Source organism: Aspergillus candidus, assembly GCF_002847045.1.
Source record: "Aspergillus candidus strain CBS 102.13 unplaced genomic scaffold BDW47scaffold_7, whole genome shotgun sequence".
NCBI classification, from domain to species: Eukaryota; Fungi; Ascomycota; class Eurotiomycetes; order Eurotiales; family Aspergillaceae; genus Aspergillus; species Aspergillus candidus.
The window spans coordinates 159,093-182,552 of record NW_020194012.1 but is presented as its reverse complement, the minus strand read 5'-3'; the positions used below and the strand labels follow the sequence as shown (position 1 = coordinate 182,552).

Genomic DNA, 23,460 nt, shown 5'->3' with positions numbered 1-23,460 from the left:
CCTCGATCTCAGCCGCTCCTCCTCTCTCAGCTCACCACAAATAGTTGGGGGTAACCGTCCAACTTCCGTCGACTGCGTCAATACACTCTCCTCGTCGCAACCGTCGATTCACATTTTGAGATCTAACGCTTGGGATCTAGACTTTTAACTCTACTTCCCTTGCGCCTGGCTCGCTCCTACCTCTAGCCTCCTCTTTTTTTCTCTCTTCCGGTTTGTGCTCTTGTTGAGGAGGATACAAGACTGACACGGTTACAGGCGGTCCGATACCATCTTGGCCAAGCCAGACGGCTAGCGCTGCGCGAGGTTCGTACATCATAGTTACTTGCATTTGCAATTGGCCTTGCAGAGAGCTTACAGGGTTACTGCATAGATTCAGACGAGAGATCCGACAAATAGCAACCGATTTCGAGTTGGCGACGAGTGATCGGGAGATCCTACCCACCATGTTAACCCAGCCACGCGGCAATCTCCACGAGCGACACCGGCAACACCGACGGCAGATCTCGACTCCCTCTGCTCTTGAGGCCGCGAAAGCACCCAGCCTCCCCGCGCAGGCATTGCAGCGATACCATGCCCACCGGAGAGGCCAGAGCTTCGACCAGAGATCTCTACATAACCGGCGGCCGCAGTCCGTGCAAGATGGTTCCCTTTCAATTACTAACACAACAGTACCGCAACAGCATCAGCCCATGCCTGTGATGTCCGAATGCGCGAGTTATAGTCAAGAACAAGTCCAGGCATTCGCAAACCGCAGTGGCTCGACGCACCAACCGAGAATGCCTTACATGAACCCTGCCTATGTCAAGATGGGAGACCAGGGTCTCGAAGATCGCCCTGTGAACAACACCTTCAATGGGCTTCAACAACCACAGTTTCAGCAGTCGAAAGTTCCGTGTGGTAGTGCGATGAATGACCAGCAATTTCTGGATCATGGCGCGTGGGATATGTTTCAACAAGATATGATGGCTTCTGGCCTCCAGCAGCAACAGCCCAACGCCATTCCAGCCGATATGAGACGGCTCTCTGTGCAGTCAGACCTCAATCTCGCACAACAACCGCATACGCCGAAGCCGACTCCCGCAGGTAAGTCCACCGTCGCCGTAGGCTATCGACATGAGGGAACCTTCCGCTGATCGCAGCCCCAGAGTACCTTCCCATCACACCAGCAACAACACCGTTTAATAAGTCAGTGGATATTGCCCGATACGATGTGCAGCCAAGTCCGACCAAGCATCAGAGATTTTCTGTCCCTAGCTCGGCCCAGGCCGCGTACATGCAGCGTGCCAGGTCGCTTCAAGGAGTGGCCGGAACATCCTTTTCTCAGCCTAGAATTGATATGCCTTCCCCCCCAAACACAGCGTCGTTTGACGTGGAGAGTTTTGATGCATTTGACTGTCAGCAGGGTTCTAGTTTCGAAGTTCCAATGTCTGATAATTCGTCCCGGAGTCATTATGCCTCGTCATCGGTCGCCTCGTCGTTTATGTCGTCCCCAGAACTGGTCGCCATGCCCTTGCCTCCCGACGATGAAAAGCCGCAAAAGGTCCCAATCCTGCCAGCCACGCCCAGCCGTGCAACCCCAAAGAAGGCTATGAGCACGTCATCGAGTGCCTCTACCTCCAAGTCCAAGCTTTCCCCCAAGGCAGCCTCGATCGACAATCTCAATCTCGACGACAGGGTCCATGCCTCGATCAAGGAAACTGGTGTCACCATCGATGAGATCGCGGCGTACATCCAAGGCCCCGACCCAGAGGATGGGAAATGGATGTGCCTCCACCCGGGCTGCGAAAGGCGGTTTGGAAGGAAAGAAAACATCAAGTCCCATGTCCAGACCCATCTGGGTGACCGTCAGTACAAGTGTGACCACTGCAACAAGTGTTTCGTTCGTGGCCATGACCTTAAGCGCCACGCCAAAATCCACACTGGAGACAAGCCTTACGAATGCTTGTGCGGGAACGTGTTTGCGAGACATGATGCCTTGACCCGGCACCGACAGCGGGGCATGTGCATTGGCGGCTACAAGGGCATTGTCCGCAAGACCACCAAACGCGGCCGTCCCAAGAAGCACAGGCCTGAGCTGGAGGACAGACAAGACAAATCAGCCAAGACGCGTCAGAGAATCGCCGAAAAGATGACTTATGACTCCTCCGCATCTGACATGTCCCGGAGCTCGCCGCCGTCCGATTTCTTCGAGCACATGAGCCTGCACGGTTCCAGCCCATCTCAAGAGATGCCAGTGTTCAGCAACCCCGACTATTCGTTGCCTCCAGATGTCTTCACCTTCACGCCTCCCGCATCCCCTAGGGACAGCATCGGTCACAAATCCTCTCCCAGTCGATTGCAGCGGTCTCTCACTCCCACCACGGAGGACGAGCTCCTTCCCCTGTCACCATCCAAACATGGCCTGGAGAAGATCAGCGAGGAAGGCTTGCCTTTCCTGTCTGACAAGGGAGTGTGCCCATACACCGAGGCGGCGAATTCGACCGTGCAAGCCTTGTCTTCGCCCCACCCGGCACCTCCTCTGAGTGATTCCAATGGCTCCGATCTTGATATCTTTATCAACCAAGACACGACGACCTTTGGAAAGACCGAGTTCTCCGATATGACCGACTCTGGCATGGCAACGTTCCCCGATTACGTGAATCCCACCTCGTTCGATAGCGGACTGGACCTCTTCCCCGGAAAAGGCTTCTCGGCGGCTCCGCCCATGGGCGATGATTTCTTTTCTTTCCAATTCCAGGTCGACGACCAACCATCGGACGTTATGTCGCGGGAATTCTTTATGGACTAAAAACACTTAATTGTCATTTCACGACGACAACGCAAGACTGAACGATCAAACGAAAACCACGAAAATAAAGTAAAAAACGAAATGCAACATGAAGAACGAAAGAAAAGACCACACTAAACGATGCAATGACTTGACACGACGACTCCGGTTCAATTGACGACTTCAGAACGACGCGAACTGGACCCATGCATATGACTCGACTATATGCTTTCAAGACTGTACGACACGAGAACTATGTGAATCTCCACGACCAAAGACAACAAATTTCAACGACTACCTTACTTTCAATGCTGTGAATGACAAACTTATGTGACAATTTTTTTTTCGGGCAATATCTTTCCTATTGTTTACCTTTCCCAACGCTGTTTTACCAACCATGTTCTACAATTTTCTACTTTAGCGACTCCCTGTACCTACTGATCGGCATTTTGCAGAGCGGGCGGGGGAAAAGAAAGCATTGTCCCATACATTTCTGTCCAAACCAACGGAGTTTTGCAGGCCATCCTTTCTTTTTTGTTTTGTGCCCCTTTTGTTTTGTTTTCTTTCCTGATCTAATCTGATATGATTGATCTGATCTGATTGTTATGAGTTTTCTTTGTCCTCTTCATGATGTTCATGCCCTTTACGTGCTTATTTGTTTGTTTCCATGTTTCGTTCCATTTCCTATCCCCTTTTGATTTTTGAACATTGTACCAAAATCATTCATTGGTTCCTGCATGGCATCTCTCTCCCACCCCGTGGTTTGGTTTGGATGCATTTAATTCCTTGGTTGCCCCGACGGCCTGTACTCTAGCTAGCGATAGAAATCCACTGACTTATAAAACGATGATAAAGCTTTCTGTTGGTGTCTGTATGGTATGCTAAGGTATAATGTGGAACTGTGATCAATCTCTATCTAGTCTTGTACTTCTACTATGAAATGCATTGGATGGACTCTCGCTTGAGGAGTTCAACTCTATCAAAGCTCTTTCTATCATCCTTGGTAACTATACTATATGCATGCAACTACCCGATAGGCACGCCCATGCAAAATGCCCTGCAAATTGCTGATTGCCCTACCGAGGACTCCACGAGACGCTCAGCTGGAGAGGATGGTCCTCCTCAGATGCAAAGATCTCACTCCGCACTGGGCCCTTGGGCGCCTTGTCGGCGAAAAAAGTCGAGTTCCCGCGATAGGCGAGCTTTTCACCGTCGGCGCTGAATTCGCTAGGCGTGGAGATGTGGCTTCCGCAGGTGAAGGTGTCTTCTTCAAAGGCGCAGTCGCCTTTGCTGGAGTGTAGGGTGAATGCGTCTTCTGTATGGTCGGTGAGTTAGTCAGTTCTTAGTTGGGAAGATTGATGTTCACACTTGAATCTGAATTCGGGTGTGATGAGGAAGGGAGTGGGAATGGTATGACGAACCGGATGATTTTCTGGTTCGGAATGTGGCGCACGTTCCTGATGTGTACCATGATCCTGGGCTGATTACACAGCCGCGGCGTTGGCCGAGGGTTGAGACGGCGAGGTACCCTTTTCCGGCGAAGGGGGTCCCCGTTGGGGCCGGCTCTGTTGGCTTTCCTGGTTTGGTGGGCTCGGGATGCTTTGCGGGTGTTTTGGGCTGATAGCGGATGCCTGTACGGGGGCAGTTGGATGTTTGGCCGTCTGTGGGGAGGATGATTAGCGGACGGCTGGGCTTGTTGGGATTGGGTAGATGGTAGAATAGAGACATACCTGGGTTGGAAGAGACGAATTTGCCTGTTTGTAAGGAACCCGCGACGTTGAAGTAGTACCAGAGTTCGTTGAGGTTGTGGTTCCGGCAACGCACGGTGACCTCGGCGCCATGCGCCTGTGACAGGGCGTCTTCAATTTCGTCCCGAGTGTATGTTTTCGTGTGCGAGGGGGTGATGCCGGCATCGGCAAGGGTCTGGAAGGGCTTGCTGTTAATAATAAAATTTCGAGCAGATACCACGCGACGAGGCTAGTAGCGAGACAAACCTTATACGAAGGCAAGCCGTGGAAGAGTTCTACGGTCTTGTCGAAGTAATCAACCACCTCCTGCTGCGGGAAGTAGTCGGAATAGCAATGGGTCTCTAGTGTACTGACACAAGTGCCATGTTTGTTCCACTCGTGTTCCCACAAGTTCGGATCGTCGCCTTTGTAGTCTTTCCAGAACTCGCGCATCTCATCAAGTAGGTCGCCGCGTCCGGCGTCGACCAATATCAATGAGATATTACTGTATCTTCTTTTGGAGTCGCAAAACTGATCAAAGCCACCGTTGCAGTGGTCCGGCCTAAAGAAGACCAAAGAGCGAAACGTCAGCGATCCTCTGACACCAGCCCATCCCATCGTTCCTTGACACGGGTAAACCATGTGGTATAGAAAGGGCTTACCAAAGTCCGTGGATCGTCCAGGAATCGTCCGGCCCAACCGCAGGATCGGCATCCCAAAATTGTGTCTGCAGAAACTGACCCCCGGGGTAATTGAAACAGCAGGTGTTTTGGCCTTGGTATTTGGATTGGCAGCTCAGCTCTGCATTGGGGCATTCCTGATAAGTATTCGGAACAGCAACCTCCGATCCGGGTGTCGAGCTTGATCCTGGATCAGAGAGGGACGAGATACCCAAAGATCCTGTGAACGCTTTCAAGATCCGCTGTGGCCCAGGGATCTGCTGGAGTAGAGAGCTCGCAGTGGTGTCACTGCGGCTAGTTGGGATCAACATGGCGTTGTTGACGTCCAAGCCGATATTGAACAACGGGAAAAAGGTATAGTGTGTCTCCGCGGTTTGAAAAAACGGTACTTGAGAAATTGAATGGTAAGAGCGAGTATTGTACCGAAGAGAACAAGCAATGATGGGAGAAGCAGGAACAACCGACAGTCCAGGCACGATGAGTTGCCACATCCCATGACCGGTGACCAGGCGTCACATGGAGGCGTCAGCTGATAAGCTTATCGGCTATCTTATCGCTTATCGGCTGATCCACCCAGGGGCCCTACGTAATGTGTTGGCACGTCTGAAATCCATTTCTGGCATTATTTTCCATATAATACACAGCTATTAACTCAACGAGTCTCTTTTAGTTAATGCTTGGATAACCCCCCAGATGCTATCAGGGTCTGGAAAAAAGTACTGATAGCCCGAATGGCAATTCGTGCTATCTTATCACCATCCCCAGCATTGGGATCAAAGGAACAAACGGTGAGTGATTTGGGCGCAGCAGTCTTTCCCACAATATCCATGCAGCTGATCAAGTCGGATTCCAACATCCCCCCTGGAGACGGATAATCGTTGACTTTCCCATACGACCCGTCCAAGACATCGAGGTCAAGATGCACCAGAGCGGGATCATATGACGTCTTCGCTAGCTCCGACGCGAGCTCTCCGGCAAAATCCACCTTTCTCGAGGTCTCTCCCCAAATCGATTTCATCCCTGCATCGATCACACGCTGTCGCTGAATATCGGACTGGTCACGCAGGCCGCAATAGAGAAATTTGTCGTAACTGAACGGCTTGAAACCAGGGACCGTCCGCATCAGGGTCTTCCAGCTTTCGCCGCGGAGCATGGATAGGCCCATGGCGTCAAAATAACCGTTCTCGTTAACATCTGGCGAGTCGAGGTCGTCGTGTGCGTCGAAGTAAATGAAAGACAGATCTCTGCGGCCCAGACCACAGGCAACTGCAGCGCTGGACATGCAGTTTCCCGCGAGGACCAATGGGAAGGTATTCTTGGACACTGCTTCTGCGACTGCCTTGGAGATCCGACGCAGGATCTCGAAACTGCGGCCGATTTCTCCCTCGTAGTCATCCACATGGTCGATCTCGTTTATCTCGATCGTGATCCCCAGACGCTCGAGTTCTTGAACAATCCCTAACGATCGGATGCGGTGAGGTCCGTTGCCCACTCGGTGATCTCGTAGACCAACATGGTACGGCGAAAAGATGATTGTAATGGTGTTGGTTGGCATGGCTGTGTTGGTTGCGTTTTTAAGATTTTGAGTAATTTGATAGTGCTGCGACTTGGATTTATATTGCCGGTAAAGATTTGGGACAATTTATGTCATATATCCATTGGGTTTACTCTTGAACTACCTTGGAGAGTGGGCGGAAAGGAAAGATATCCGAATGTTATAGTTAGAAGCCCCTCCAATTTGTCAGCATCACCGTGCATACGTTCGAGACTCATACTGTATTCGTAAACCAATCGGTCGAACTCGTCAAGAGATTATTGCATGTACTGCCTAGAGATGGCATAGAACGGAGACAACTTGATTCCCTTGTGAATTTATATTCAATTCTAGATCTGAGTGGAGAACAATAAATGGGGGTATCCTGAAGCCCAAACCAGCCTATCCAAGGCGATGGGTAATGATGCTATACAACTTTCTCCTCGTCACGTTTCGCCTGTTCTTCCTTCTCCTGGGTTCTCTCTTTGATCATCCTTAAGATCTCGAATCCAACCTCAACGGCAATGAGCAGGATGATGATCCATTCGAGCCGAAGTCCATGCGTCTCGCTCAGCCTCTCGCGAAGGACACTCGCGATCTCCTGGGCGTAGTCCATCTTCTCGTTCAAAAGTTTGATGCGAATCCCAACATCCAACGCCCTGCCCACTTGCTCGTAATATCCTTCCAAGCCAAGCTCGTGCCGGCTATCCCAGAAGATATCCGGCAGGGAGTCGGTGAGCTCCGAATAAAGGTTCAACTGAGCACGCACGCTGAGCAGTTGGCCCGTCTTGCGGAGAATGAAGTCTCTAGTAAAAGGAAGACGGGTCCCTTGTGACAGGAGGGTCGGGATCGCTCTGGTCGACTCGAAATAATCGGAGAGCAGAGATTCCAGCACGGCCAACTTGGTACTCCGCGCTAAGCCGGACGAGAATGCCACCTTCGTCAACACCGTATCTACAGACTGAAGAGTGGTGGGCTGCAGTTCATATCCATCAAAGGTCGGCTTTGTCCCCAGGAAGATGGTGTCGCCCTTGATGTAGCTGTTTTCTCGTTGTGGGTCCTCGACATATTCAAGATCCTCGGTTTCTAGGTAATCTACGTGAGCCCCCTCGGCAGCCGGGAGAAGGGTCCTCGTCGCCAAGAATGACGTGAATCCTTCAGGGAGCGACCAGGCAACAACTGTGCCGGACGGGAACACGAATATATCGCCAACTTCATCGGAACACAGATCTGTCGTCGCGGGGTTACTCACGCGGCGAATCGAGTCCGAAGGCACTTGGACATGAACCACCTGTGGATATAGACCAGTTCCGAGTGGATCCGGTTCGAAGCCTTTGTGTTGTAGAATGTCGCGGACTTTGCGAATGTTAAATTGTTCGGCAACGGCGTACGCTGTTATTGACTTGCAGTAAGAGTTAGTAGGTGGTGTGGGGAACTAAGCTCAGGCAATGAAACCTTAGTTTGAAATACGCCTCGCTCTCGGAGCTGGGCCTTGGACAATATCCCGTCTTTCGACCTTTGTGCCTCCACTGCTACTCTCCGTAGTGATGTCGATGCAGCTGGAGATCTCCCCGTTCTCCTTCGTTGTTTCTGAGATTCCGCACTCTCGTCAGACACATCGCCATTCTTGGGCTGTTTCTGACTGAGATTCGCGTTGGATGAGAAAAAATCTTTGCGTCGAGGAAGGTTTAGTGGCGACGAAGCATGGAGATATTGGTTTCGGGGTTGCTTTAGGAGCTTGGTGGTCGTAGGCCGTTTACACGCCGTGCAGATGTACGGTCTTGCGAACATTTTGCTATACAAATGCCAATCGAAGGAGGAGATGACAGACAATCAAGAAGAATGTGCTGTTCCCATGCCAGTCGACCAGCAGGTATTTTGCTGATGAATATGCGGTATTTTGGAGCCCAGACCGAAATGCCCGACAATCCGCGGATGCCGCAAAAAAGCGCTTAGTCACCGGGATTACTTGATCGGGTAAGTTACCCCAGCTGGTCCATGAGCTGCCAGGCCGATGACATCTTCCCTTTCACCCCCTCGCGGCGATTTCGAGATCGATTCCATTCCACGGAATAGGCTCTCTGACTATGGATGCGCCTGGCGCAGCAGAGGCCCTGGGAAGTTCTCGACAGGACAGTCCGGTCCAGGAACCCTCTGTTGGGCGAAGCTCCTCAAGTGAAATCAGCCCTCGGCGCGACCGATCTGATCGTCCTACGCACGACCAGCGCGAGGAGAACGAAGAACAACATAGCGATAATGGAGCCGAGACGACAAGTGAAGAAGATGAAGATGATGATGAGGAGGAGGAGGATGATGAAGAGCCACTTTTGAAATACGCGTATCTGACGAAACATTTGGGAGCGGTGTACCGCAATGGGGATGCAACGAGCTCCTTCATTGCGGCGGCAGATAAAATGGTATGGTGTTATCTGACTTCCAGACATTGTCGGAGCTGATGATTGATCTAGATTATTGGAACGCATAATGGGAACATTGTAAGCTTTTTGGATCTCGGATGGAAGTTGCTGGTTGCTGACCCCTCTAGCACGTACTATCGCTGTCTCTATTCAAGCCTCTTCGAGTTTACCATGCACACACTGCGAGCATCACGTCTGTCTCAGTCTCTCCATTCCCCCCTCCTCTACCGACTTCCAAAGCGGACACTGTACAGAACATACCCGAGCAGCAAGGGTATCCTGCACGACCTGGATCCGCTGCCTCGAGTCTCCGTGGTCTGTCACGCTCAGGTCACCACACAGCTATACCAGCGACACCATCAAATTCGATATACATAGCGACGTCCTCAATTGACGGCAATGTCTGCGTCTCGTCGCTTGTTGACCCTAAGGATGTCATTTTGCGCAATTTTGGCCGACCTGTCCAAGGCGTCGCACTGTCGCCGGAGTACAAGAGTGATAGGGTATTTTTGTCCGGAGGGCGAGCAGGAGACTTAATACTCACCACGGGAGGTCGAGTGGGCGCGAGTACAAATTCTACCACAATGGGTGGGGCAGCAGCAGCAGCTTCGAGTTGGCTGGGTTCTATAGGGCTAGGAGCCAACACAGGGAAAGACACCGTATTGCACAGCGGAGAAGGCGCTATCAGCACCATCAAGTGGTCATTGTCAGGCAAATATGTTGTTTGGGTCAACGAAGAAGGGATCAAAATTATGCGGTCGCACCTACATCTGGACTCGTCCGATCAAGAGTTGGCTTGGAAGCGCATTAGCCACATAGACCGTCCGAATCGCCCCGGATGGGAAGAGATGGCTAGCGTTTGGAAGGCCCATGCTGAATGGATCGACGAAAGCTCGCTTTGGGATGGAAGTAGCTCCGACGAAGCTTCTGACAATGTCCAACACACTCCGGCGCAAACGGTCACCACAGAGGAAGTGGTAGAGAAATTAGTTGTTGGTTGGGGGGGTACTGTTTGGGTAATCAAGGTTTACCCATATCGGCCGAGCAAAATCAACAGGAACCAAAGGATCGGTTCTGTTGAGGTTTCTACAATGTGAGTTGTCTATGTCAAATTGCTTGCCAACCAGTCGCTGACTATGGTCTAGACTACGCACCGATTGTATTATATCGGGGATCTCTTTATACACGCCCACCCGACTGGTTGTTCTGTCGTACATCGAAGTTGAAGTGGATGCGTCAGAAGAGCGGTCAAAACATGGCGTGCTTCGCCCAGGAACACGGCGCCGCCCAAGGGGACAGGAGCCTGAACTCCGCATAATCGACATTGAGACCAAAGAAGAGCTTAGCGCAGATACTCTATCTATCAGCCGCTTCGAGAGTCTCACTTCGTCTGACTACCACATGTGCGTACTTCCTCCGTGGAAGGCAGACCTCCCTGTATCTCAGCGCGGCGCGCTAGAAGCGTTAGGGACTGGCCTCTGGGACGCGACTCTATACCCCGCGCGATTTTTTAGTTCGGGTGCTAGTATACGCAGCTCCACGAGCAGTGGTGATAAAGGCTCCATCAGGGCGCCTAGTGTCCTCTCCTCCCGGCGGCCTTCCACTGACGAATCGCTGTCTAAAGAGGTGCAGGATGTCGTTGGGAGCATTGGACCGAAGATACTCATTCAGAGCCCATACGACTGTGTAGCGGCGCTCAAAAGGGATCTCTCAGATCGACTGGCGTGGCTAGATGCGCATGAGAGATACGAGGAAGCATGGAATCTCCTTGACGAGCATCCCGAGGCCGCGAGTGGCGTTGAAACAGGCGACGTCGTTCCTGGCACACCTGCGAGGTCTCAGAGCAGCCTTGGGGAGTTTTTCGATGATGACCAATCTTCTGTCACAACAACCGGTCGCGCGATATCCTCTGCAGCCGATCAAGAGAAACGCCGGGTTGGCGAGTTGTGGATAGACCAGCTGATCGAGGAAGATCAGTGGGCCGAGGCCGCTAAGATTTGCGTTAAGGTCCTCCAAAACACATCTCGATGGGAACATTGGGTTCAGGTGTTTTTCAAACACGATAAGATAGACGATATCTCTCTAGTCATCCCTACTGACTTGCACCCACCCTTGCCTGCAAATGTCTACGAAACCGCTTTGGTTCACTATGTCTCAAGAGATCGAGGCCGGTTCTGTGAACTATTGGACTTGTGGCCATTTGACTTATTCGATGCCAACAGCGTGGCATCTGCTGTTGAGGAGCAACTCAATTCAGGAACTGTAACACCGGAAACGGACGATTGGCGCACTCTTATGCAAGGTCTCGCGAGACTATATCTGGCAGGCGGCCACTACGGCGATGCTCTGCGTTGCTACATTCGACTTCAGGACGCGGACAGGGCCATGGAGCTGATAAAGCACCACCGGTTACTAGATACACTCACCGACGACATCCCAGCGTTCATCATGATCCGCGTATCCAAAAAGCAGATGAAGACCGCGCCAATAGCGGAACTTGAAGAGATCACAACAGAACCCATCCGCCTCCTGGTGAGCGAAGCATATACGGGCATCGTGCGCCCAGAGTTAGTAGTCACGCAGTTGAAAGAGGCGAACAGACTGCTATTCCTCTACTTCTATATCCGGGCCCTCTGGCGCGGCGAATCCCTTCCACACGGAGCGGCCAAACCCCGTCGGGGCCATTTTGCCCACGTCCTTGACGCAGCAAGCAAGCTCGCCGCCGACGAGGGCAAAACCTTAGTCGACCGGTTCGCAAACACGGCCGTCGAGCTATTCGCAGACTACAACCGCCCACTACTAATGGAGTTCCTCCAAACAAGCACGTCCTACTCCTTCGACACGGCCGTCTCCATCTGCGAAACCCGGCACTTCACCCCTGAGCTCATCTACCTCCTCTCCAAGACGGGTCAGACAAAACGGGCCCTGAACCTCATCCTCTCAGACCTCAAAGACGTCTCCCAAGCGATCTCCTTCGCCAAGTCCCAAGACGAGCCCGACCTCTGGGAAGACCTCCTCGACTACTCCATGGACAAACCCCGCTTCATCCACGGCCTCCTCGTCGAAGCCGGCACAGCCATCGACCCCATCAAGCTCGTCCGCCGCATCCCCAACGGGCTGGAAATCGAAGGCCTCCGCGAGGGCCTCACCCGCATGATCCGCGAACACGACCTCCAAGCCAGCATCAGCCAAGGCGCAGCAAAGGTCCTCCAGAGCGAAGTCGCCGTCGGCATGGACACCCTCCGGAGCGGCCAACGCCGCGGCATCAAATTCAATGTCTTCGAGGACGAAAAGCCGCCCAAGACCCCGCTCACCGAGCACGACCACACCCAGGACGAAGTCAGAAGCATGGCCGACACGGAAAAGACCTCCGTCCCACCGGGCACTGCCACCACTACCGCCTCACAAGTAGGGAAATGTGCAGGCTGCCATCTACCCTTCCACACCAACGGTAAGATCCCCTCCCTTTTTGTTCTTTCCTTCTAGTACCACCTATATGTACATGTCATATGTAAAGTCCAATACTGATTCCCACGCAGAAAAAGAAATCCTCGTTGGATTCGCCTGCGGCCACGTCTTCCACCTCTCCCACGTCCACGGAGAACAACCTCCCTCATCACCAGGGAGTTCTTCCTCAGAAGCGCAGACCCCCCGTCTATTCCCGCCTGTCCGAACACAAACGCTGGAAGAAGCGTCGCTGTCGACGTCGCGGACGGTCGGTCCTAAGGTGACGACGGCGCGGCTCCTGCGGGATCGAATCGGGGATGGATGTCGGATTTGTGCGGAGGCTAGGGAGATTGAGGCGATGGGGGATTTTGATTTGTGATTCTTTATTGATTTTTGGGGCGCGCTGGTCTGAATCATCTGATTATCTTTTCTTTTCTTGTTTTTCTTTTTGCCTTCATTCTGCCTGTGACGGCTGGCGCTGTTTTCCTGTTTCGTGCTGTCGTCCTACGCGATGTGATTTTTATGCATTAGGAGATACCCATGGTTGCGTAATACAATTTACAGTGCCTGAATGTTGGAGCCTTTGAGTATAAATCATGAATTTGATTACGAAGCTCTCGGAGCCTGAATACTTCCACCAACTCATAAAGTCGAGTGCGGACCAGTCGCATTCACCACAGCCGCAAGGCCAGGACAAAAGGTGACAGTCCAGCGACTCGAAGCAGCTTGGACAAATAGCTCACAGAAATAAATGCAGTACACGAACTATGCATACTAGAGGCCGTCAAGCAATTCTTGTAATGCCAGCTTCCAGATATGGAGTTCAGCATAGAAGCGGACGAGACTTCATAGAAAATGCTAAAATGAGTAGACAAACTGGAGTCCGATGAACAGTGCTGAGATTGCCAGGAAAGTCATATCGACACGTCCTTGGGCCGTCGCGGCGTTGGGAGCCGGTGCAGGCGCGGAGGTGTGACTGGATCTCGGGGCAGTTGTAGTGGGACCATTGGTCGTTGAGTGCTTGGTAGAGGACTCCATGGAAGAGGACTCTGAACCGTGGGTTACGCTGTGTGCCCCTGAGGATACTGGAGGGCTCACAGTTGAGGCGGATGGCGAGGTGAAAGCAGTCGGGGCCACAGCGGACGTCAAAGTGGTACCCTGATTCCCCGAGATCACGGTATTACCCTGTCCAACCGGAGTGCTGGTAGTACCAGGTGCGACAGAAGTCTCTGGAATTTCAGGGGTCACAGAAGTCCAAGTAGTACCGGACATCACCGCAGAGGTCTGGTGGGTGACCGAGCTGCCAGAGAACGCGGTGGGCACCAGCTCAGACGAGCAAATAGTATCGGTGCTGACGACAGTCACCGTTTCTGGATTGACAAGTCAATATCAGCTCATTTGTCCGAGATAGAGTCTTGTGCATGGCTCACCAGCGCGGGGGAGGATGTGGTCCAGCTTGGAGAGATATCCGTCAATTTCATCGATCTTAGTGTTGGAGGCTGGGGAGAGGGCGAGCCCGGTCAGAAAACATGAACGTCTCACAAATTCAAGAGTCCAGGCCTACCGGGAGATCCAAACTCTGACCACTCACCTGCCACATCAAAGTCGTCCAGGTCTATGGAATCTGTGAAAGGGACTGGTTAGTGGAGGGGGACTGATTGACGGTTGTCATGACAGTAGTAGTATCCTCACCCTGAGCACAGGCAATGACCGAGAGGAGCAAAACAGCTAGCAAAAGGAAATACTTCATAGGAGCGATAGATGCCATGATGAGCAAGTGTGGTAAGGAAGACAGCAGATGCCAAAGCTACGAAATGGATAGAGGTGATTGCGTTGAGGACGTGATGAGGCTTGGAGAGAGGGAAGGAAGAGGAAGGAGAATAGAAGAAAGCAGAAAAGGCAAGAGAGAGAAAATGGAAAGAGAGAGTGAAGAGTGAACGTGACTTCCAAGTCACTCTTCTTGTTTGCCTGACGAAGGAGGCGCACAAGTGCGACAGGCATGACTTCAGACGGGGTTTTTTTGGTCCTTGAAGTATGTAGCACTATGATAACATATCCTCTCGGGGTCTTTGCATATAAACACCGGACTCCGTGTGCCGACCGGGCTGTGGTGAAGGATAGAGGGTTATAGGAACAGGCAAAGGTGAGGTGTAGTATATCCCTCTAGCACAAGCTCACCAACCAATATACAGCAAGTATAATACCTGATCAATAGCTGCATGAACCCAAAAGGAGAGTCAATATACCTTATATCCTACCTTCCACATTGGTATAAATACAAATATACACATCAAATCAAACCATACCATATAGTATCAACTCACTAACTCGCCGGACTCGGCGGTCCTTCCCCATTAAACCACTCACTCTCCTTCTCCCCCAACTCAAACTCCAAAGTCCCCCCTTCAGCAAACACATCCTTCCAAGCCAGCCAGCTCTTTCTCCACTCCTTCCCATTAACCTTCAGCCGTTGCACCTGAATCGCCCCGTCTCCATTACCGTCTCCACCACTAGCCGTCACTTCCAGCTTCCGTCCCTCGCCCAGTTCAATCGTCAGGGCCTCGAACCACGGCGCGTGGATAAGGAACGTAGTCTGTCCGGTAAGCGGGTACAGCCCAATCATGTTCCAGAGCAGCCAGGTCTGCATGGCGCCCGCGTCGCTGTTACCGGGGAGGCCGTCGACGGTGTCTTTGTAGGATTGCTTGGCGACGGCTCGGGACTGCTTGGTTGAGATGTGCGGGCTGTTGATGAAGTGGTAGAGATAGGGGGTATTGAACATGCTATCATCACTGGTTAGAGAGGTCAACGGAGATGTAGAAGAAGAGGGAACATACGGCTCATTCGTCGCATCAAAAATGCTCTTCCCCTCATCATCTTCCTCAAACATCGCGTCCAACCGCTTTCTCGTTGTCTCCTCTCCACCCATAAGCTCCACCGTGTGCGCCATATCATGCACCGCCCCAAACGAGTAAGCCCACGGGCTCGCCTCATAGAATGCATCGCCCCAATACCCAGACGCCGTCAAATCTCCAGGATCAAGAAACGTGCCGTTCTGATCCCGAGGCCCCACAAAGCCCTCGAACCCCTTCGATTCAGCCTTCTTATTCCAGTGATTGCGCCAGTTTCGCGAGCGCCCCAGGTACTTCTTCGCGTCAGCCGTCTTCTCCAACCCATCGGCAACCTGGTACAGCGCGAAGTCGTTGCCCGCGTACTCGACGGCGCGGGATACAGCGCGGGAGTACTTTGGCGTGATGTAGCCGAGACGCAGCCAGTCGGGGAGGGCGCTGCGGCCTTCTTTGGTGGAGGAGTCTGGCGCCATGGCGTCGGGTGGATTGGTGTTGGGCGGTGCGACTTCGGCGTCTTTGTGCATGGCGCTGTAGGCGGCTGTCCAGTCGAGGGATGGGTCGCGGACGCCTTTGACGTAAGCGTCCGCGAGGATGTTGTCTGCGCTGGAGCCGCCTTGTGTGCGCCCGTTGTAGTTCGAGGATCGCGCGTCGGGCAGGTAGCCGTCGTTTTTCGCGATGTCGATTAGGGAGCGGAGGAATTCGGTGTAGGTTTTGGGTTGGAGGATGTGAAAGAGGGGGGTGGAGCAGCGGAAGAGGTCCTGTTGATGTTAGATTTGTTGTGTAGGATGACGGGATTTGACAGGGAGGGGCTATACCCAGAAAGTGAAGATATCTTGGTAGTAAGGCTCAGAGGATGCCCAGCCAGGATTCTCGCCGGTTTGGTTGGTGGGAATGATGTGCATGAAGTAAAGAGCGGAGTAGAGGAGCGAGAGGGTTGTCTTGTTGGTGTTGGTCGTGGACACCTTGGATAACACCTTGGATGTCCATTCCGACTCTGCGTCCTGTACGACTGTCTCGAGGGATGTACCCTCAGGGATCTCCTTCTTCACGTTTTCGCACGCCTGCTTCGTAGAGATCCAGGAGATGCCCACGCGAGAAGTCACGACCTTCTCCTTGAAGGAAAAGACAGCCCCGACACGGGTATCGCCTGACGACGACGACGCGACTCCGTCGTCCTGCTCGGTACTATCCTCTCCGTCCTTTCCAACGTAAGCTTTGCTGCTGCTGGGCTTGGGATCAAAATAGCCACCTAGACGTGTTAGCCAACATACCCAAGGCTTGAAAAGCGAGTTAAAAAAAAAAAGAAAAGAAAGAACTATACAGAAATGAATCGTCCACTCAGGCGACCGATTCCACCCATTATCATACACCCCACTCCCCTCATAGCGCCCATCCTCAAACACACTCACATTACCCCCTCGATAAGCCTGCCCCAGACCCTGTCCGCGATGCGACGGCAGCACATGTGACACATCCACCAGCACCTTCTTCTGCGCGGACCCCTCCGGAAAGGTATACCGGTAGATGCCAGCCCTAGCAGCGGCGCTCAACTCGACGAGCACGTCGTCGTCCGTGCGCGCGCTGTAGTAACCCACCGAGGCCTCGTCGGTGCCCTTGCGCCCAACGGTGACGTTGGCCAGAGGATCGTCCAGCTCATCATCGCCCGCGAGGGGCAGCTGGGCGACCGTCCCGTACTTGGGGGCCCCGCCGGTCCCCTGCTCGTGCATCATGCTGAATCCGGAGAATTCGCCTTTGGCGAGGTATCCTGAGTAGGCGTCTGTGTCGCCGTCTTGCAGGTCGGGGCCGAGCTTGACCATGCCGAAGGGGCGGGCGGCGCCGGGGAAGTTATTGCCGCCATCTTCGGTGCCTTGGCTGGTATTCAATTAATTTGGTTGAATTGTTTGAAGGGGGTAAAGGGGGAGGTACAAGAGGTTTACGTGGGAGGTGAGATCTTTAGGGTCGGCTTGAAGGGAGGGTTGTATGAGTGGTATGAGGAGCAGAAGGTGTTTGGATGTCCTCATTGTGAAGGGCTCCTGGACATCAAGCTGGGTCGTTGTGTTAGGATGATGAGCCTGGGGAACTTGATGATGCTAAATATACATGAAGCGAATGAAGGGGCCGATCTATGCCCGATGAGGATTGGGGGCGAAGCACTACATCGGATCCATCCATCAGGGAGGAATCTCCGAATCTGATTAGTGTGCTTGGGTAGTTTGAAGGGCCAAGTCTGGGATAAACAGATGGTCCAGTGCACTGCCACGCGATTCCATTTCCGGGTCGCAAGGCTCTGTCGGATTGGTTTAGGGTTGTTCGATCATCTCATAAAGGACCAGCCAAGTGGTTGGTCCCTTCTATCCGCGGGCTCGAGCCTACAGTCTGTCGATATTACTCGCGAGACGATTCCATAGCTCGACCAGGTCGCATTCAAGGACATTAGTGCTTATAGAGCGTGTCTCCAGTAGCGCAAGAGCCACATGAAGCAGATCAAAGTGGTCATGGTTATAGGAGGAATACTATAGAAGGATCCGTGCTGAATACTCGAGACGAGAGAGAAGGTATCCACGTGGGATTTCAAAGCCTTGACTTTATGTATAGAAAGCATCGATCAGAGGCTCATTAATTCTCTGATTGCATACAAAACTGAGATTGCTAACAAAAACATCACACATACACGCCGTCACCATCAAGCATGGTCCAACCACGCCCATTGAACCAGCACTCTCCCCAGATCCATATCTGCCAGGTTGGTAAACACACCAGGCGAGACATCGAGGTCAGTAGCGGCACACCCGACGCCTATCTCCATTAGTCACGTCACTCGGGGAATAGGGGGGGGGGGGAACATACAGCGATCAACCACGGTCACATCAACACTGCTCTCTCCCCTCCGCACACGCAGCTTTTTGCCGCACAGCGGATTGGCATTAGGATTGGATCCCGTGGAGGCAGCATCGAAGATCACATGCGAGACAGCACAGATAGAGTCGGTGGCGGCGCTTTCAATGCCACAGGAGCCCAAAGCCGGGTCGTAGTAGGTCAAATCGCCTGTGTAGGGGCCATTGGTGGTTGGGAGCGGAAGGTTGGAATTCCTACTCCCTTTAGTCACTTCCTTTTTACGCCTGGGATCAGAGGGTAGAGGGGAAATCAGTACTTCTTTCGGGTCAGGCCTACTGCCAATCCAATAATCAGAGCGATTAAGACGATCGCTGCAATGGCGGCGGCCAAAATAATGCGTTTCCGACGGGAGAATTGGCGGACATCCCACCAGGGTGCCGGGGGTGGTGCATTGGCTTCTTTCAACTCTTTGGAGACTGGAAGAGGTTTGCGCGGAGGGACGACCGAGGAAGGGAAACCGTTATCCGTCATGATGAAGAACGTAGACAACAAAAGCAAGAGAACCCCGAGCCAAGGATCATCATGATCGGATGGTAGAGCGATGAAAGAAATCGAAAGAGAAAAAGGAGGTGATTGAGAAGAAGTAATTGGTTGGATTGACAACCCTATGGACCATTCGGATTAGTTGCAGCGGTTAGTCTCAAACAGACAACCTCTCTGCCTTGTATGCAGGTACCACTGTCACCCTTCCCTGTCATTTTTAAGGTACGGTTCCCTATTTAAGTTGAGCATGATATCAGATTATATCAGTGGTTAAAGAATGGTTGATGGTGGATCCACGTGCATCCCCAGACCTGGTGGGTCTTGCCAGTTGGCGATGTCGACCCGGATCTGGTCTGGATAAAAACAGGCATGCGTCATAGTGTATCCTGCTTATCCGTCGACTATCCAAAGTAATACCCATGCCAACTGACAAGATGATTGATTGATGATATTTCTATAACTATATCAAGATACATAAAGTATTATATCTATCAATCCATTGTAATATGGATAGGTAATTGATATGACTCATGATCATAACGTTGTGTGAATAATGGCTTGGCATTTGCTCATCTTCCGTCCATCTCTCAACCTCCCGTCAGTACGTGAACGTCGTCTTTTCCCCTCATCAGGTTTTTCTTTCCTATCCCTATTATCCCCCTCTCATCGCCTGTCAACCTCAATTACCAATTAGATACATCCTTCGTCCGAGGAAGATTGACATTCGATGATTGCCTCGACCGATCGCGTGGGAGCTTCCTCTCTCGTTGCGGGGAACTCAGAACGTCAACCATGACATCCTCATCCACCACCAGTCAATCGGATGAGCCCCAGGAGCCGACAAGAGTCGGTTTCGGGCGTAAAATCAAAGATGCCTGGGCCAGATTGGAGCTGGATAGCCACACGGTCATGCTCATGATCAAAGGCGCCCTCCCCCCCACCATCTGTCTGGCCATATATGAAGCCGATTCCGCCGCCGCTGAGTTCGGCACGGTCGGCTATCTCATGGCCGTCATCTCCATCCTGGGCTTCGCCATCATGCCTCGGGCCAAATTCATACAGATGATGGTGCTCGACGTCTTGGCCGTCTGTCTCGCCGCCGCCTTCGCCTTGTTGATGATGTACACGTGCGTCAAGGCCCGCCAGCACACTCAGTCGCCCGAGGATGCCCGCGTGTCGCCTGGCACCAAGACAGCCCCCTACAACTCGTCGGCGTCGGTCGTCAGCGGCATCTGGCTCTTCTTTCAGATCTACCTGGTGCACTCCGTCCGCGCTAGATTCATGCAGTTTCAGTTTCCCGTCATCATCTACTCCATCATCGCCAACGTCTCCTTCACCTACGCCCCCCGCATGGCGACCGTGCCGGCCGCGGTCGCCATGGTCCGGAGGCTGTTGGAGGTCGCCTTGACAGGTCTGGCCGTCTCCACTGGCACGTGCCTGTTCATCATGCCCGTGAATTCGCGCGGCATCGTCTTCAAGCAGATGGCCGGCTACATCGATGGTCTCAGGGGCACCCTGCGCGCCCATCGCAACTACTTCATCACCATGGAGCATGACGATATGTTTGGACGTGCCGACACCCATGATTCCACCATCGAGAAGGTCAGCAAGAAGGGCAAGGTCTACAGTCCCGAGGCGCAGGCCATCCATACCGCCGTGACCAAGCTCACCGAGCTCCATGCCAAGCTGCACCAGGATTTGACCTTTGCCAAGCGGGAGTTTGCCTATGGAAAATTGGGGGCGGACGACTTACAGACCATTTTCCGCCATCTGCGCTTTGTGATGATCCCCGTCGTCGGCCTGAGTTTCGTCGTGGAGATCTTCGAGCGCCTGTCCGACCACAACAAATGGAATCCCCCCTTGGACCGCGCGGGTGCCGATGTCCCCGATGAGGTGCGCGAACGTGTCGTGCGCGAGTGGAATGACATCATGCGCGCGGTCCATGACCCGTTCCGCTCGATGATCCAGTCGATCGATGAGGGCCTGGAACATGTTTTGTATAGCTTGGAGTTAGGCAAGCCGCCCAAGAAGACCACAGCGGCCAAGAACGGGGCGACCAACGGCGACGATGTGGAGGCGTCCTCGGTGCCAAAGCCGGGGGATCGGGGCTTTGCGCCCTACCTCGAACGACGATTGCGCGAGTTCAAGGTGGCCAAGCGGTTGGCGCTGCGAACCTGGAGTAAGGAAAAGGGGATCAAGTTGCCGCCCGACTTTTTCGAGCGTCCGTCGTCGGCTCACGGAGACATCGGCGAGATCCCACGGAACGTGTCGCCCGGCGACCCCAGCGTGAGCCGAGACCGCAGTCGGCGCCAGCTCTACCTGTTTCTCTATGTACGTACCTTGCTCCCCCCTCATGACTTTGTCTTGGTAAATTGACTGGATAGATGGAACAACTACTCCAATCAACGGGTCAGGTGGTCCTGGAATTCGTCCGCTTCGCCGATGAGCGCGTGGAGAGTGGAAAGCTCTCCAAGAAACATATCATCATCCCAGGCTCGAAACGGCTGCTTAAATGGGCGCACAGCATGTTTACGACCGAAGATGCCCACGAAGACGGCAATATGGGTGGCGACCTCAACTCACAGAACCATGTCCTGCAGCTGGGCGAGGCGTATCGGTACCACAAGGACCCCGAGCACCTCCCGCCCGAGACCACGTTTCAGAGGATAGGTGACGGAATCCGCGTGATTCCTGCGCTGCTGCGCTCTGACGAATCGTCGTACGGGTTTCGTGTGGCCTGTGCGACTATGACCATTGCCGTGGTCGCGTTCATCAGCAACACGCAGGACTTCTTCGTCCGACAACGCTTTGTGTGGGCCATGATCATGGTCAATCTTAGCATGTCGCCCACGGCTGGGCAGAGCATCTTTGGATTTGTGTTGCGGATTCTGGGAACCGTCCTGGCGATGATTCTGAGCCTGCTGGCGTGGTACATCCCGGGACAGAAGAGCGCGGGGGTCCACGTTTTCCTCTTTGTCTTTCTCACCTGCGTCTTCTACGTTCCTATCAAGATGTTCCGCTTCCGCATTGCGGCCATGATTACGCTGATCTCCACCGCGATGGTGGTCGGGTATGAGCTGCAGGTGAACAAGGTCGGCCAGGAAGTCGCCAAATCTAGCGGTCAAACGTACTACCCGACTTATCTGCTCGCCCCGTACCGGCTCGCCACTGTGACGGGCGGAATCGCCGTGGCCTTCTTCTGGACCTTCTTCCCGTATCCCATGTCGGAGCGTTCGATGATGCGGCAAAGCCTGGGCGCGTCGCTGTACATGCTCGCCAACTACTACTCGGTCATCCACGAGACGGTGAAGGTACGGATGCGCGGCGGGGAAGGCGACTGGACGCTGAAAACCTCGGCGGGGCGACGACTGTTCAAGGCCCGCAACAAGGTGTTCTCCAAGCTGACGCTGATGTTAAATGGGCTCCGCACGTATTCGGAGTTCCAGCGGTGGGAGGTTCCGGTGGGCGGTCGGTTTCCAACGAAGAAATACGATTCCATCATCTCATGTGTGGAGAAGTAAGTCTGCACCGTACCATGGTCATCCCCTTTTTTTTTTTTTTTTTTTTCTTTCGGTTTCCCAACTAACTGATCTCTAGTATCGTCAGATACCTGAGTCTTTTAGGCTATGCGTCCGACACCCTCCTCGCGATGGGTGACGATGATGAATCCGACTCGGTGTGGCTCAATGATCTTCGGCGGGTAATCATCAACGCACGCATCACCACGCACGAGATCACTTCCTTGCTGTGCTTGTTGTCTGCCAGTATTACCAACCGGCAGCCGCTGCCACCGTACCTGAAGACGCCGCGTCCCTACAGCCTCTCGACGCGGCTGGAAGCGCTCGATAAGGACATCCTGAGTGTGCGGCATATCGCCGAACCAGGATTTGCAACATTTTCTGTCTTGCAGATTTCGACGCGGTGTATTGCGGGGGATGTAGAGCGGTTGATGAAGTAGGTTTTCTTTTTTTCCTCTATTTTTCCTTTCTTTTCCTTTCTTTTCCTTCCCCTTCCTTTCTTGTCTTATCCTTTCTTTTCTTTACTTTTCTTTTTCTTTTCGGCGGAACGAATGATTTTCATGAGAATGGTACTGACTAAATAGGGACGTTAAATCCCTTGTGGGCGAGCTAGACTTTTCGTTCCACGCGGTTAGCACGGCGCAGAGCCAGAGCACCAAGTCTTCCGTAGATGTGCCACGGTCATCGCGGGCGACGGACCGCGATAAGATGGAATAGAGGCATCATAATATAATCTTATTTTTGTACCTTTCGTCAGACGTGCTACGAAACCCACGGCCGGATAATCAATATCAATTATGTTGTCACAAAGGGGTGTTAATTTGCCGGCCTGGCCCGCTGCCTCTCGGGAGCTTTTCCATATGATCGGCCATTTGCAACTGGAGGAATGTCGATTAGACGGACAAATGAGACGTACTACACAGCAGACCCTGATTTACATTGCGTCGGGGCTTATCTGACCATATGGTCTACCTGGTTTCTTACGAAAAGGTATCCCTCTGACGATTGGTCACATTCGGCAGACAGGAAAAGAAGGGGGGGGATAAAAAAAGAATCCATTATGGAAAAGCCAGAATTGCAGCTTCGCCGCGAATGTTGCACGGCACTCTGGTCATCAAAGCTGACTATCCTGAATTGCGGACGTAC

General features: G+C 52.9%; 8 protein-coding genes across 8 annotated transcripts; 3 read left to right on the top strand and 5 right to left on the bottom strand.

Moving 5' to 3' along the window:
• Window positions 1-443: 443 nt before the first annotated feature.
• Window positions 444-2,788, top strand: ace2 (putative C2H2 transcription factor (Swi5); the record flags this gene model as incomplete). Its single annotated transcript, XM_024814832.1, has 2 exons — window positions 444-1,083; window positions 1,146-2,788. The coding sequence occupies 2 exons, from the start codon at window positions 444-446 to the stop codon at window positions 2,786-2,788; spliced, it is 2,283 nt and encodes a 760-aa protein (XP_024674719.1).
• Window positions 2,789-3,611: 823 nt separating this feature from the next.
• BDW47DRAFT_100679 (T2 family ribonuclease) lies at window positions 3,612-5,646 on the bottom strand. The gene is made up of 5 exons (XM_024811499.1): window positions 5,157-5,646; window positions 4,762-5,056; window positions 4,498-4,690; window positions 4,189-4,428; window positions 3,612-4,082 (listed from the first exon to the last, which is right to left on the bottom strand). Exons 1-5 carry the CDS (start codon window positions 5,483-5,485, stop codon window positions 3,844-3,846), a joined length of 1,296 nt encoding a protein of 431 aa, XP_024674718.1. The 5' UTR covers window positions 5,486-5,646; the 3' UTR covers window positions 3,612-3,843.
• Window positions 5,647-5,772: 126 nt separating this feature from the next.
• BDW47DRAFT_100677 (arginase family protein) lies at window positions 5,773-6,803 on the bottom strand. The gene has a single exon (XM_024811498.1). The coding sequence runs from the start codon at window positions 6,727-6,729 to the stop codon at window positions 5,845-5,847; it is 885 nt and encodes a 294-aa protein (XP_024674717.1). The 5' UTR covers window positions 6,730-6,803; the 3' UTR covers window positions 5,773-5,844.
• A 255-nt stretch (window positions 6,804-7,058) lies between these two features.
• Window positions 7,059-8,588, bottom strand: BDW47DRAFT_100676 (RMD1 family protein). Its single transcript, XM_024811497.1, has 2 exons — window positions 8,164-8,588; window positions 7,059-8,110 (listed from the first exon to the last, which is right to left on the bottom strand). The coding sequence occupies exons 1-2, from the start codon at window positions 8,497-8,499 to the stop codon at window positions 7,136-7,138; spliced, it is 1,311 nt and encodes a 436-aa protein (XP_024674716.1). The 5' UTR covers window positions 8,500-8,588; the 3' UTR covers window positions 7,059-7,135.
• A 156-nt stretch (window positions 8,589-8,744) lies between these two features.
• On the top strand, window positions 8,745-13,127 carry BDW47DRAFT_100675 (CLH domain-containing protein). The gene is made up of 5 exons (XM_024811496.1): window positions 8,745-9,125; window positions 9,177-9,203; window positions 9,254-10,218; window positions 10,271-12,576; window positions 12,665-13,127. The coding sequence occupies exons 1-5, from the start codon at window positions 8,796-8,798 to the stop codon at window positions 12,949-12,951; spliced, it is 3,915 nt and encodes a 1,304-aa protein (XP_024674715.1). The 5' UTR covers window positions 8,745-8,795; the 3' UTR covers window positions 12,952-13,127.
• A 1,768-nt stretch (window positions 13,128-14,895) lies between these two features.
• BDW47DRAFT_134542 (alpha-1,2-mannosidase family protein) lies at window positions 14,896-17,439 on the bottom strand (the record flags this gene model as incomplete). The annotated part of the gene is made up of 5 exons (XM_024818118.1): window positions 14,896-15,352; window positions 15,407-16,176; window positions 16,234-16,667; window positions 16,740-17,290; window positions 17,345-17,439. The coding sequence occupies 5 exons, from the start codon at window positions 17,437-17,439 to the stop codon at window positions 14,896-14,898; spliced, it is 2,307 nt and encodes a 768-aa protein (XP_024674714.1).
• A 537-nt stretch (window positions 17,440-17,976) lies between these two features.
• Window positions 17,977-19,052, bottom strand: BDW47DRAFT_100672 (RlpA-like double-psi beta-barrel domain-containing protein). The gene is made up of 3 exons (XM_024811495.1): window positions 18,570-19,052; window positions 18,266-18,507; window positions 17,977-18,214 (listed from the first exon to the last, which is right to left on the bottom strand). Exons 1-3 carry the CDS (start codon window positions 18,782-18,784, stop codon window positions 18,102-18,104), a joined length of 570 nt encoding a protein of 189 aa, XP_024674713.1. The 5' UTR covers window positions 18,785-19,052; the 3' UTR covers window positions 17,977-18,101.
• Window positions 19,053-19,475: 423 nt separating this feature from the next.
• On the top strand, window positions 19,476-23,116 carry BDW47DRAFT_81370 (uncharacterized protein). The gene is made up of 4 exons (XM_024819918.1): window positions 19,476-21,127; window positions 21,181-22,313; window positions 22,394-22,750; window positions 22,899-23,116. Exons 1-4 carry the CDS (start codon window positions 19,589-19,591, stop codon window positions 23,029-23,031), a joined length of 3,162 nt encoding a protein of 1,053 aa, XP_024674712.1. The 5' UTR covers window positions 19,476-19,588; the 3' UTR covers window positions 23,032-23,116.
• Window positions 23,117-23,460: the final 344 nt, after the last annotated feature.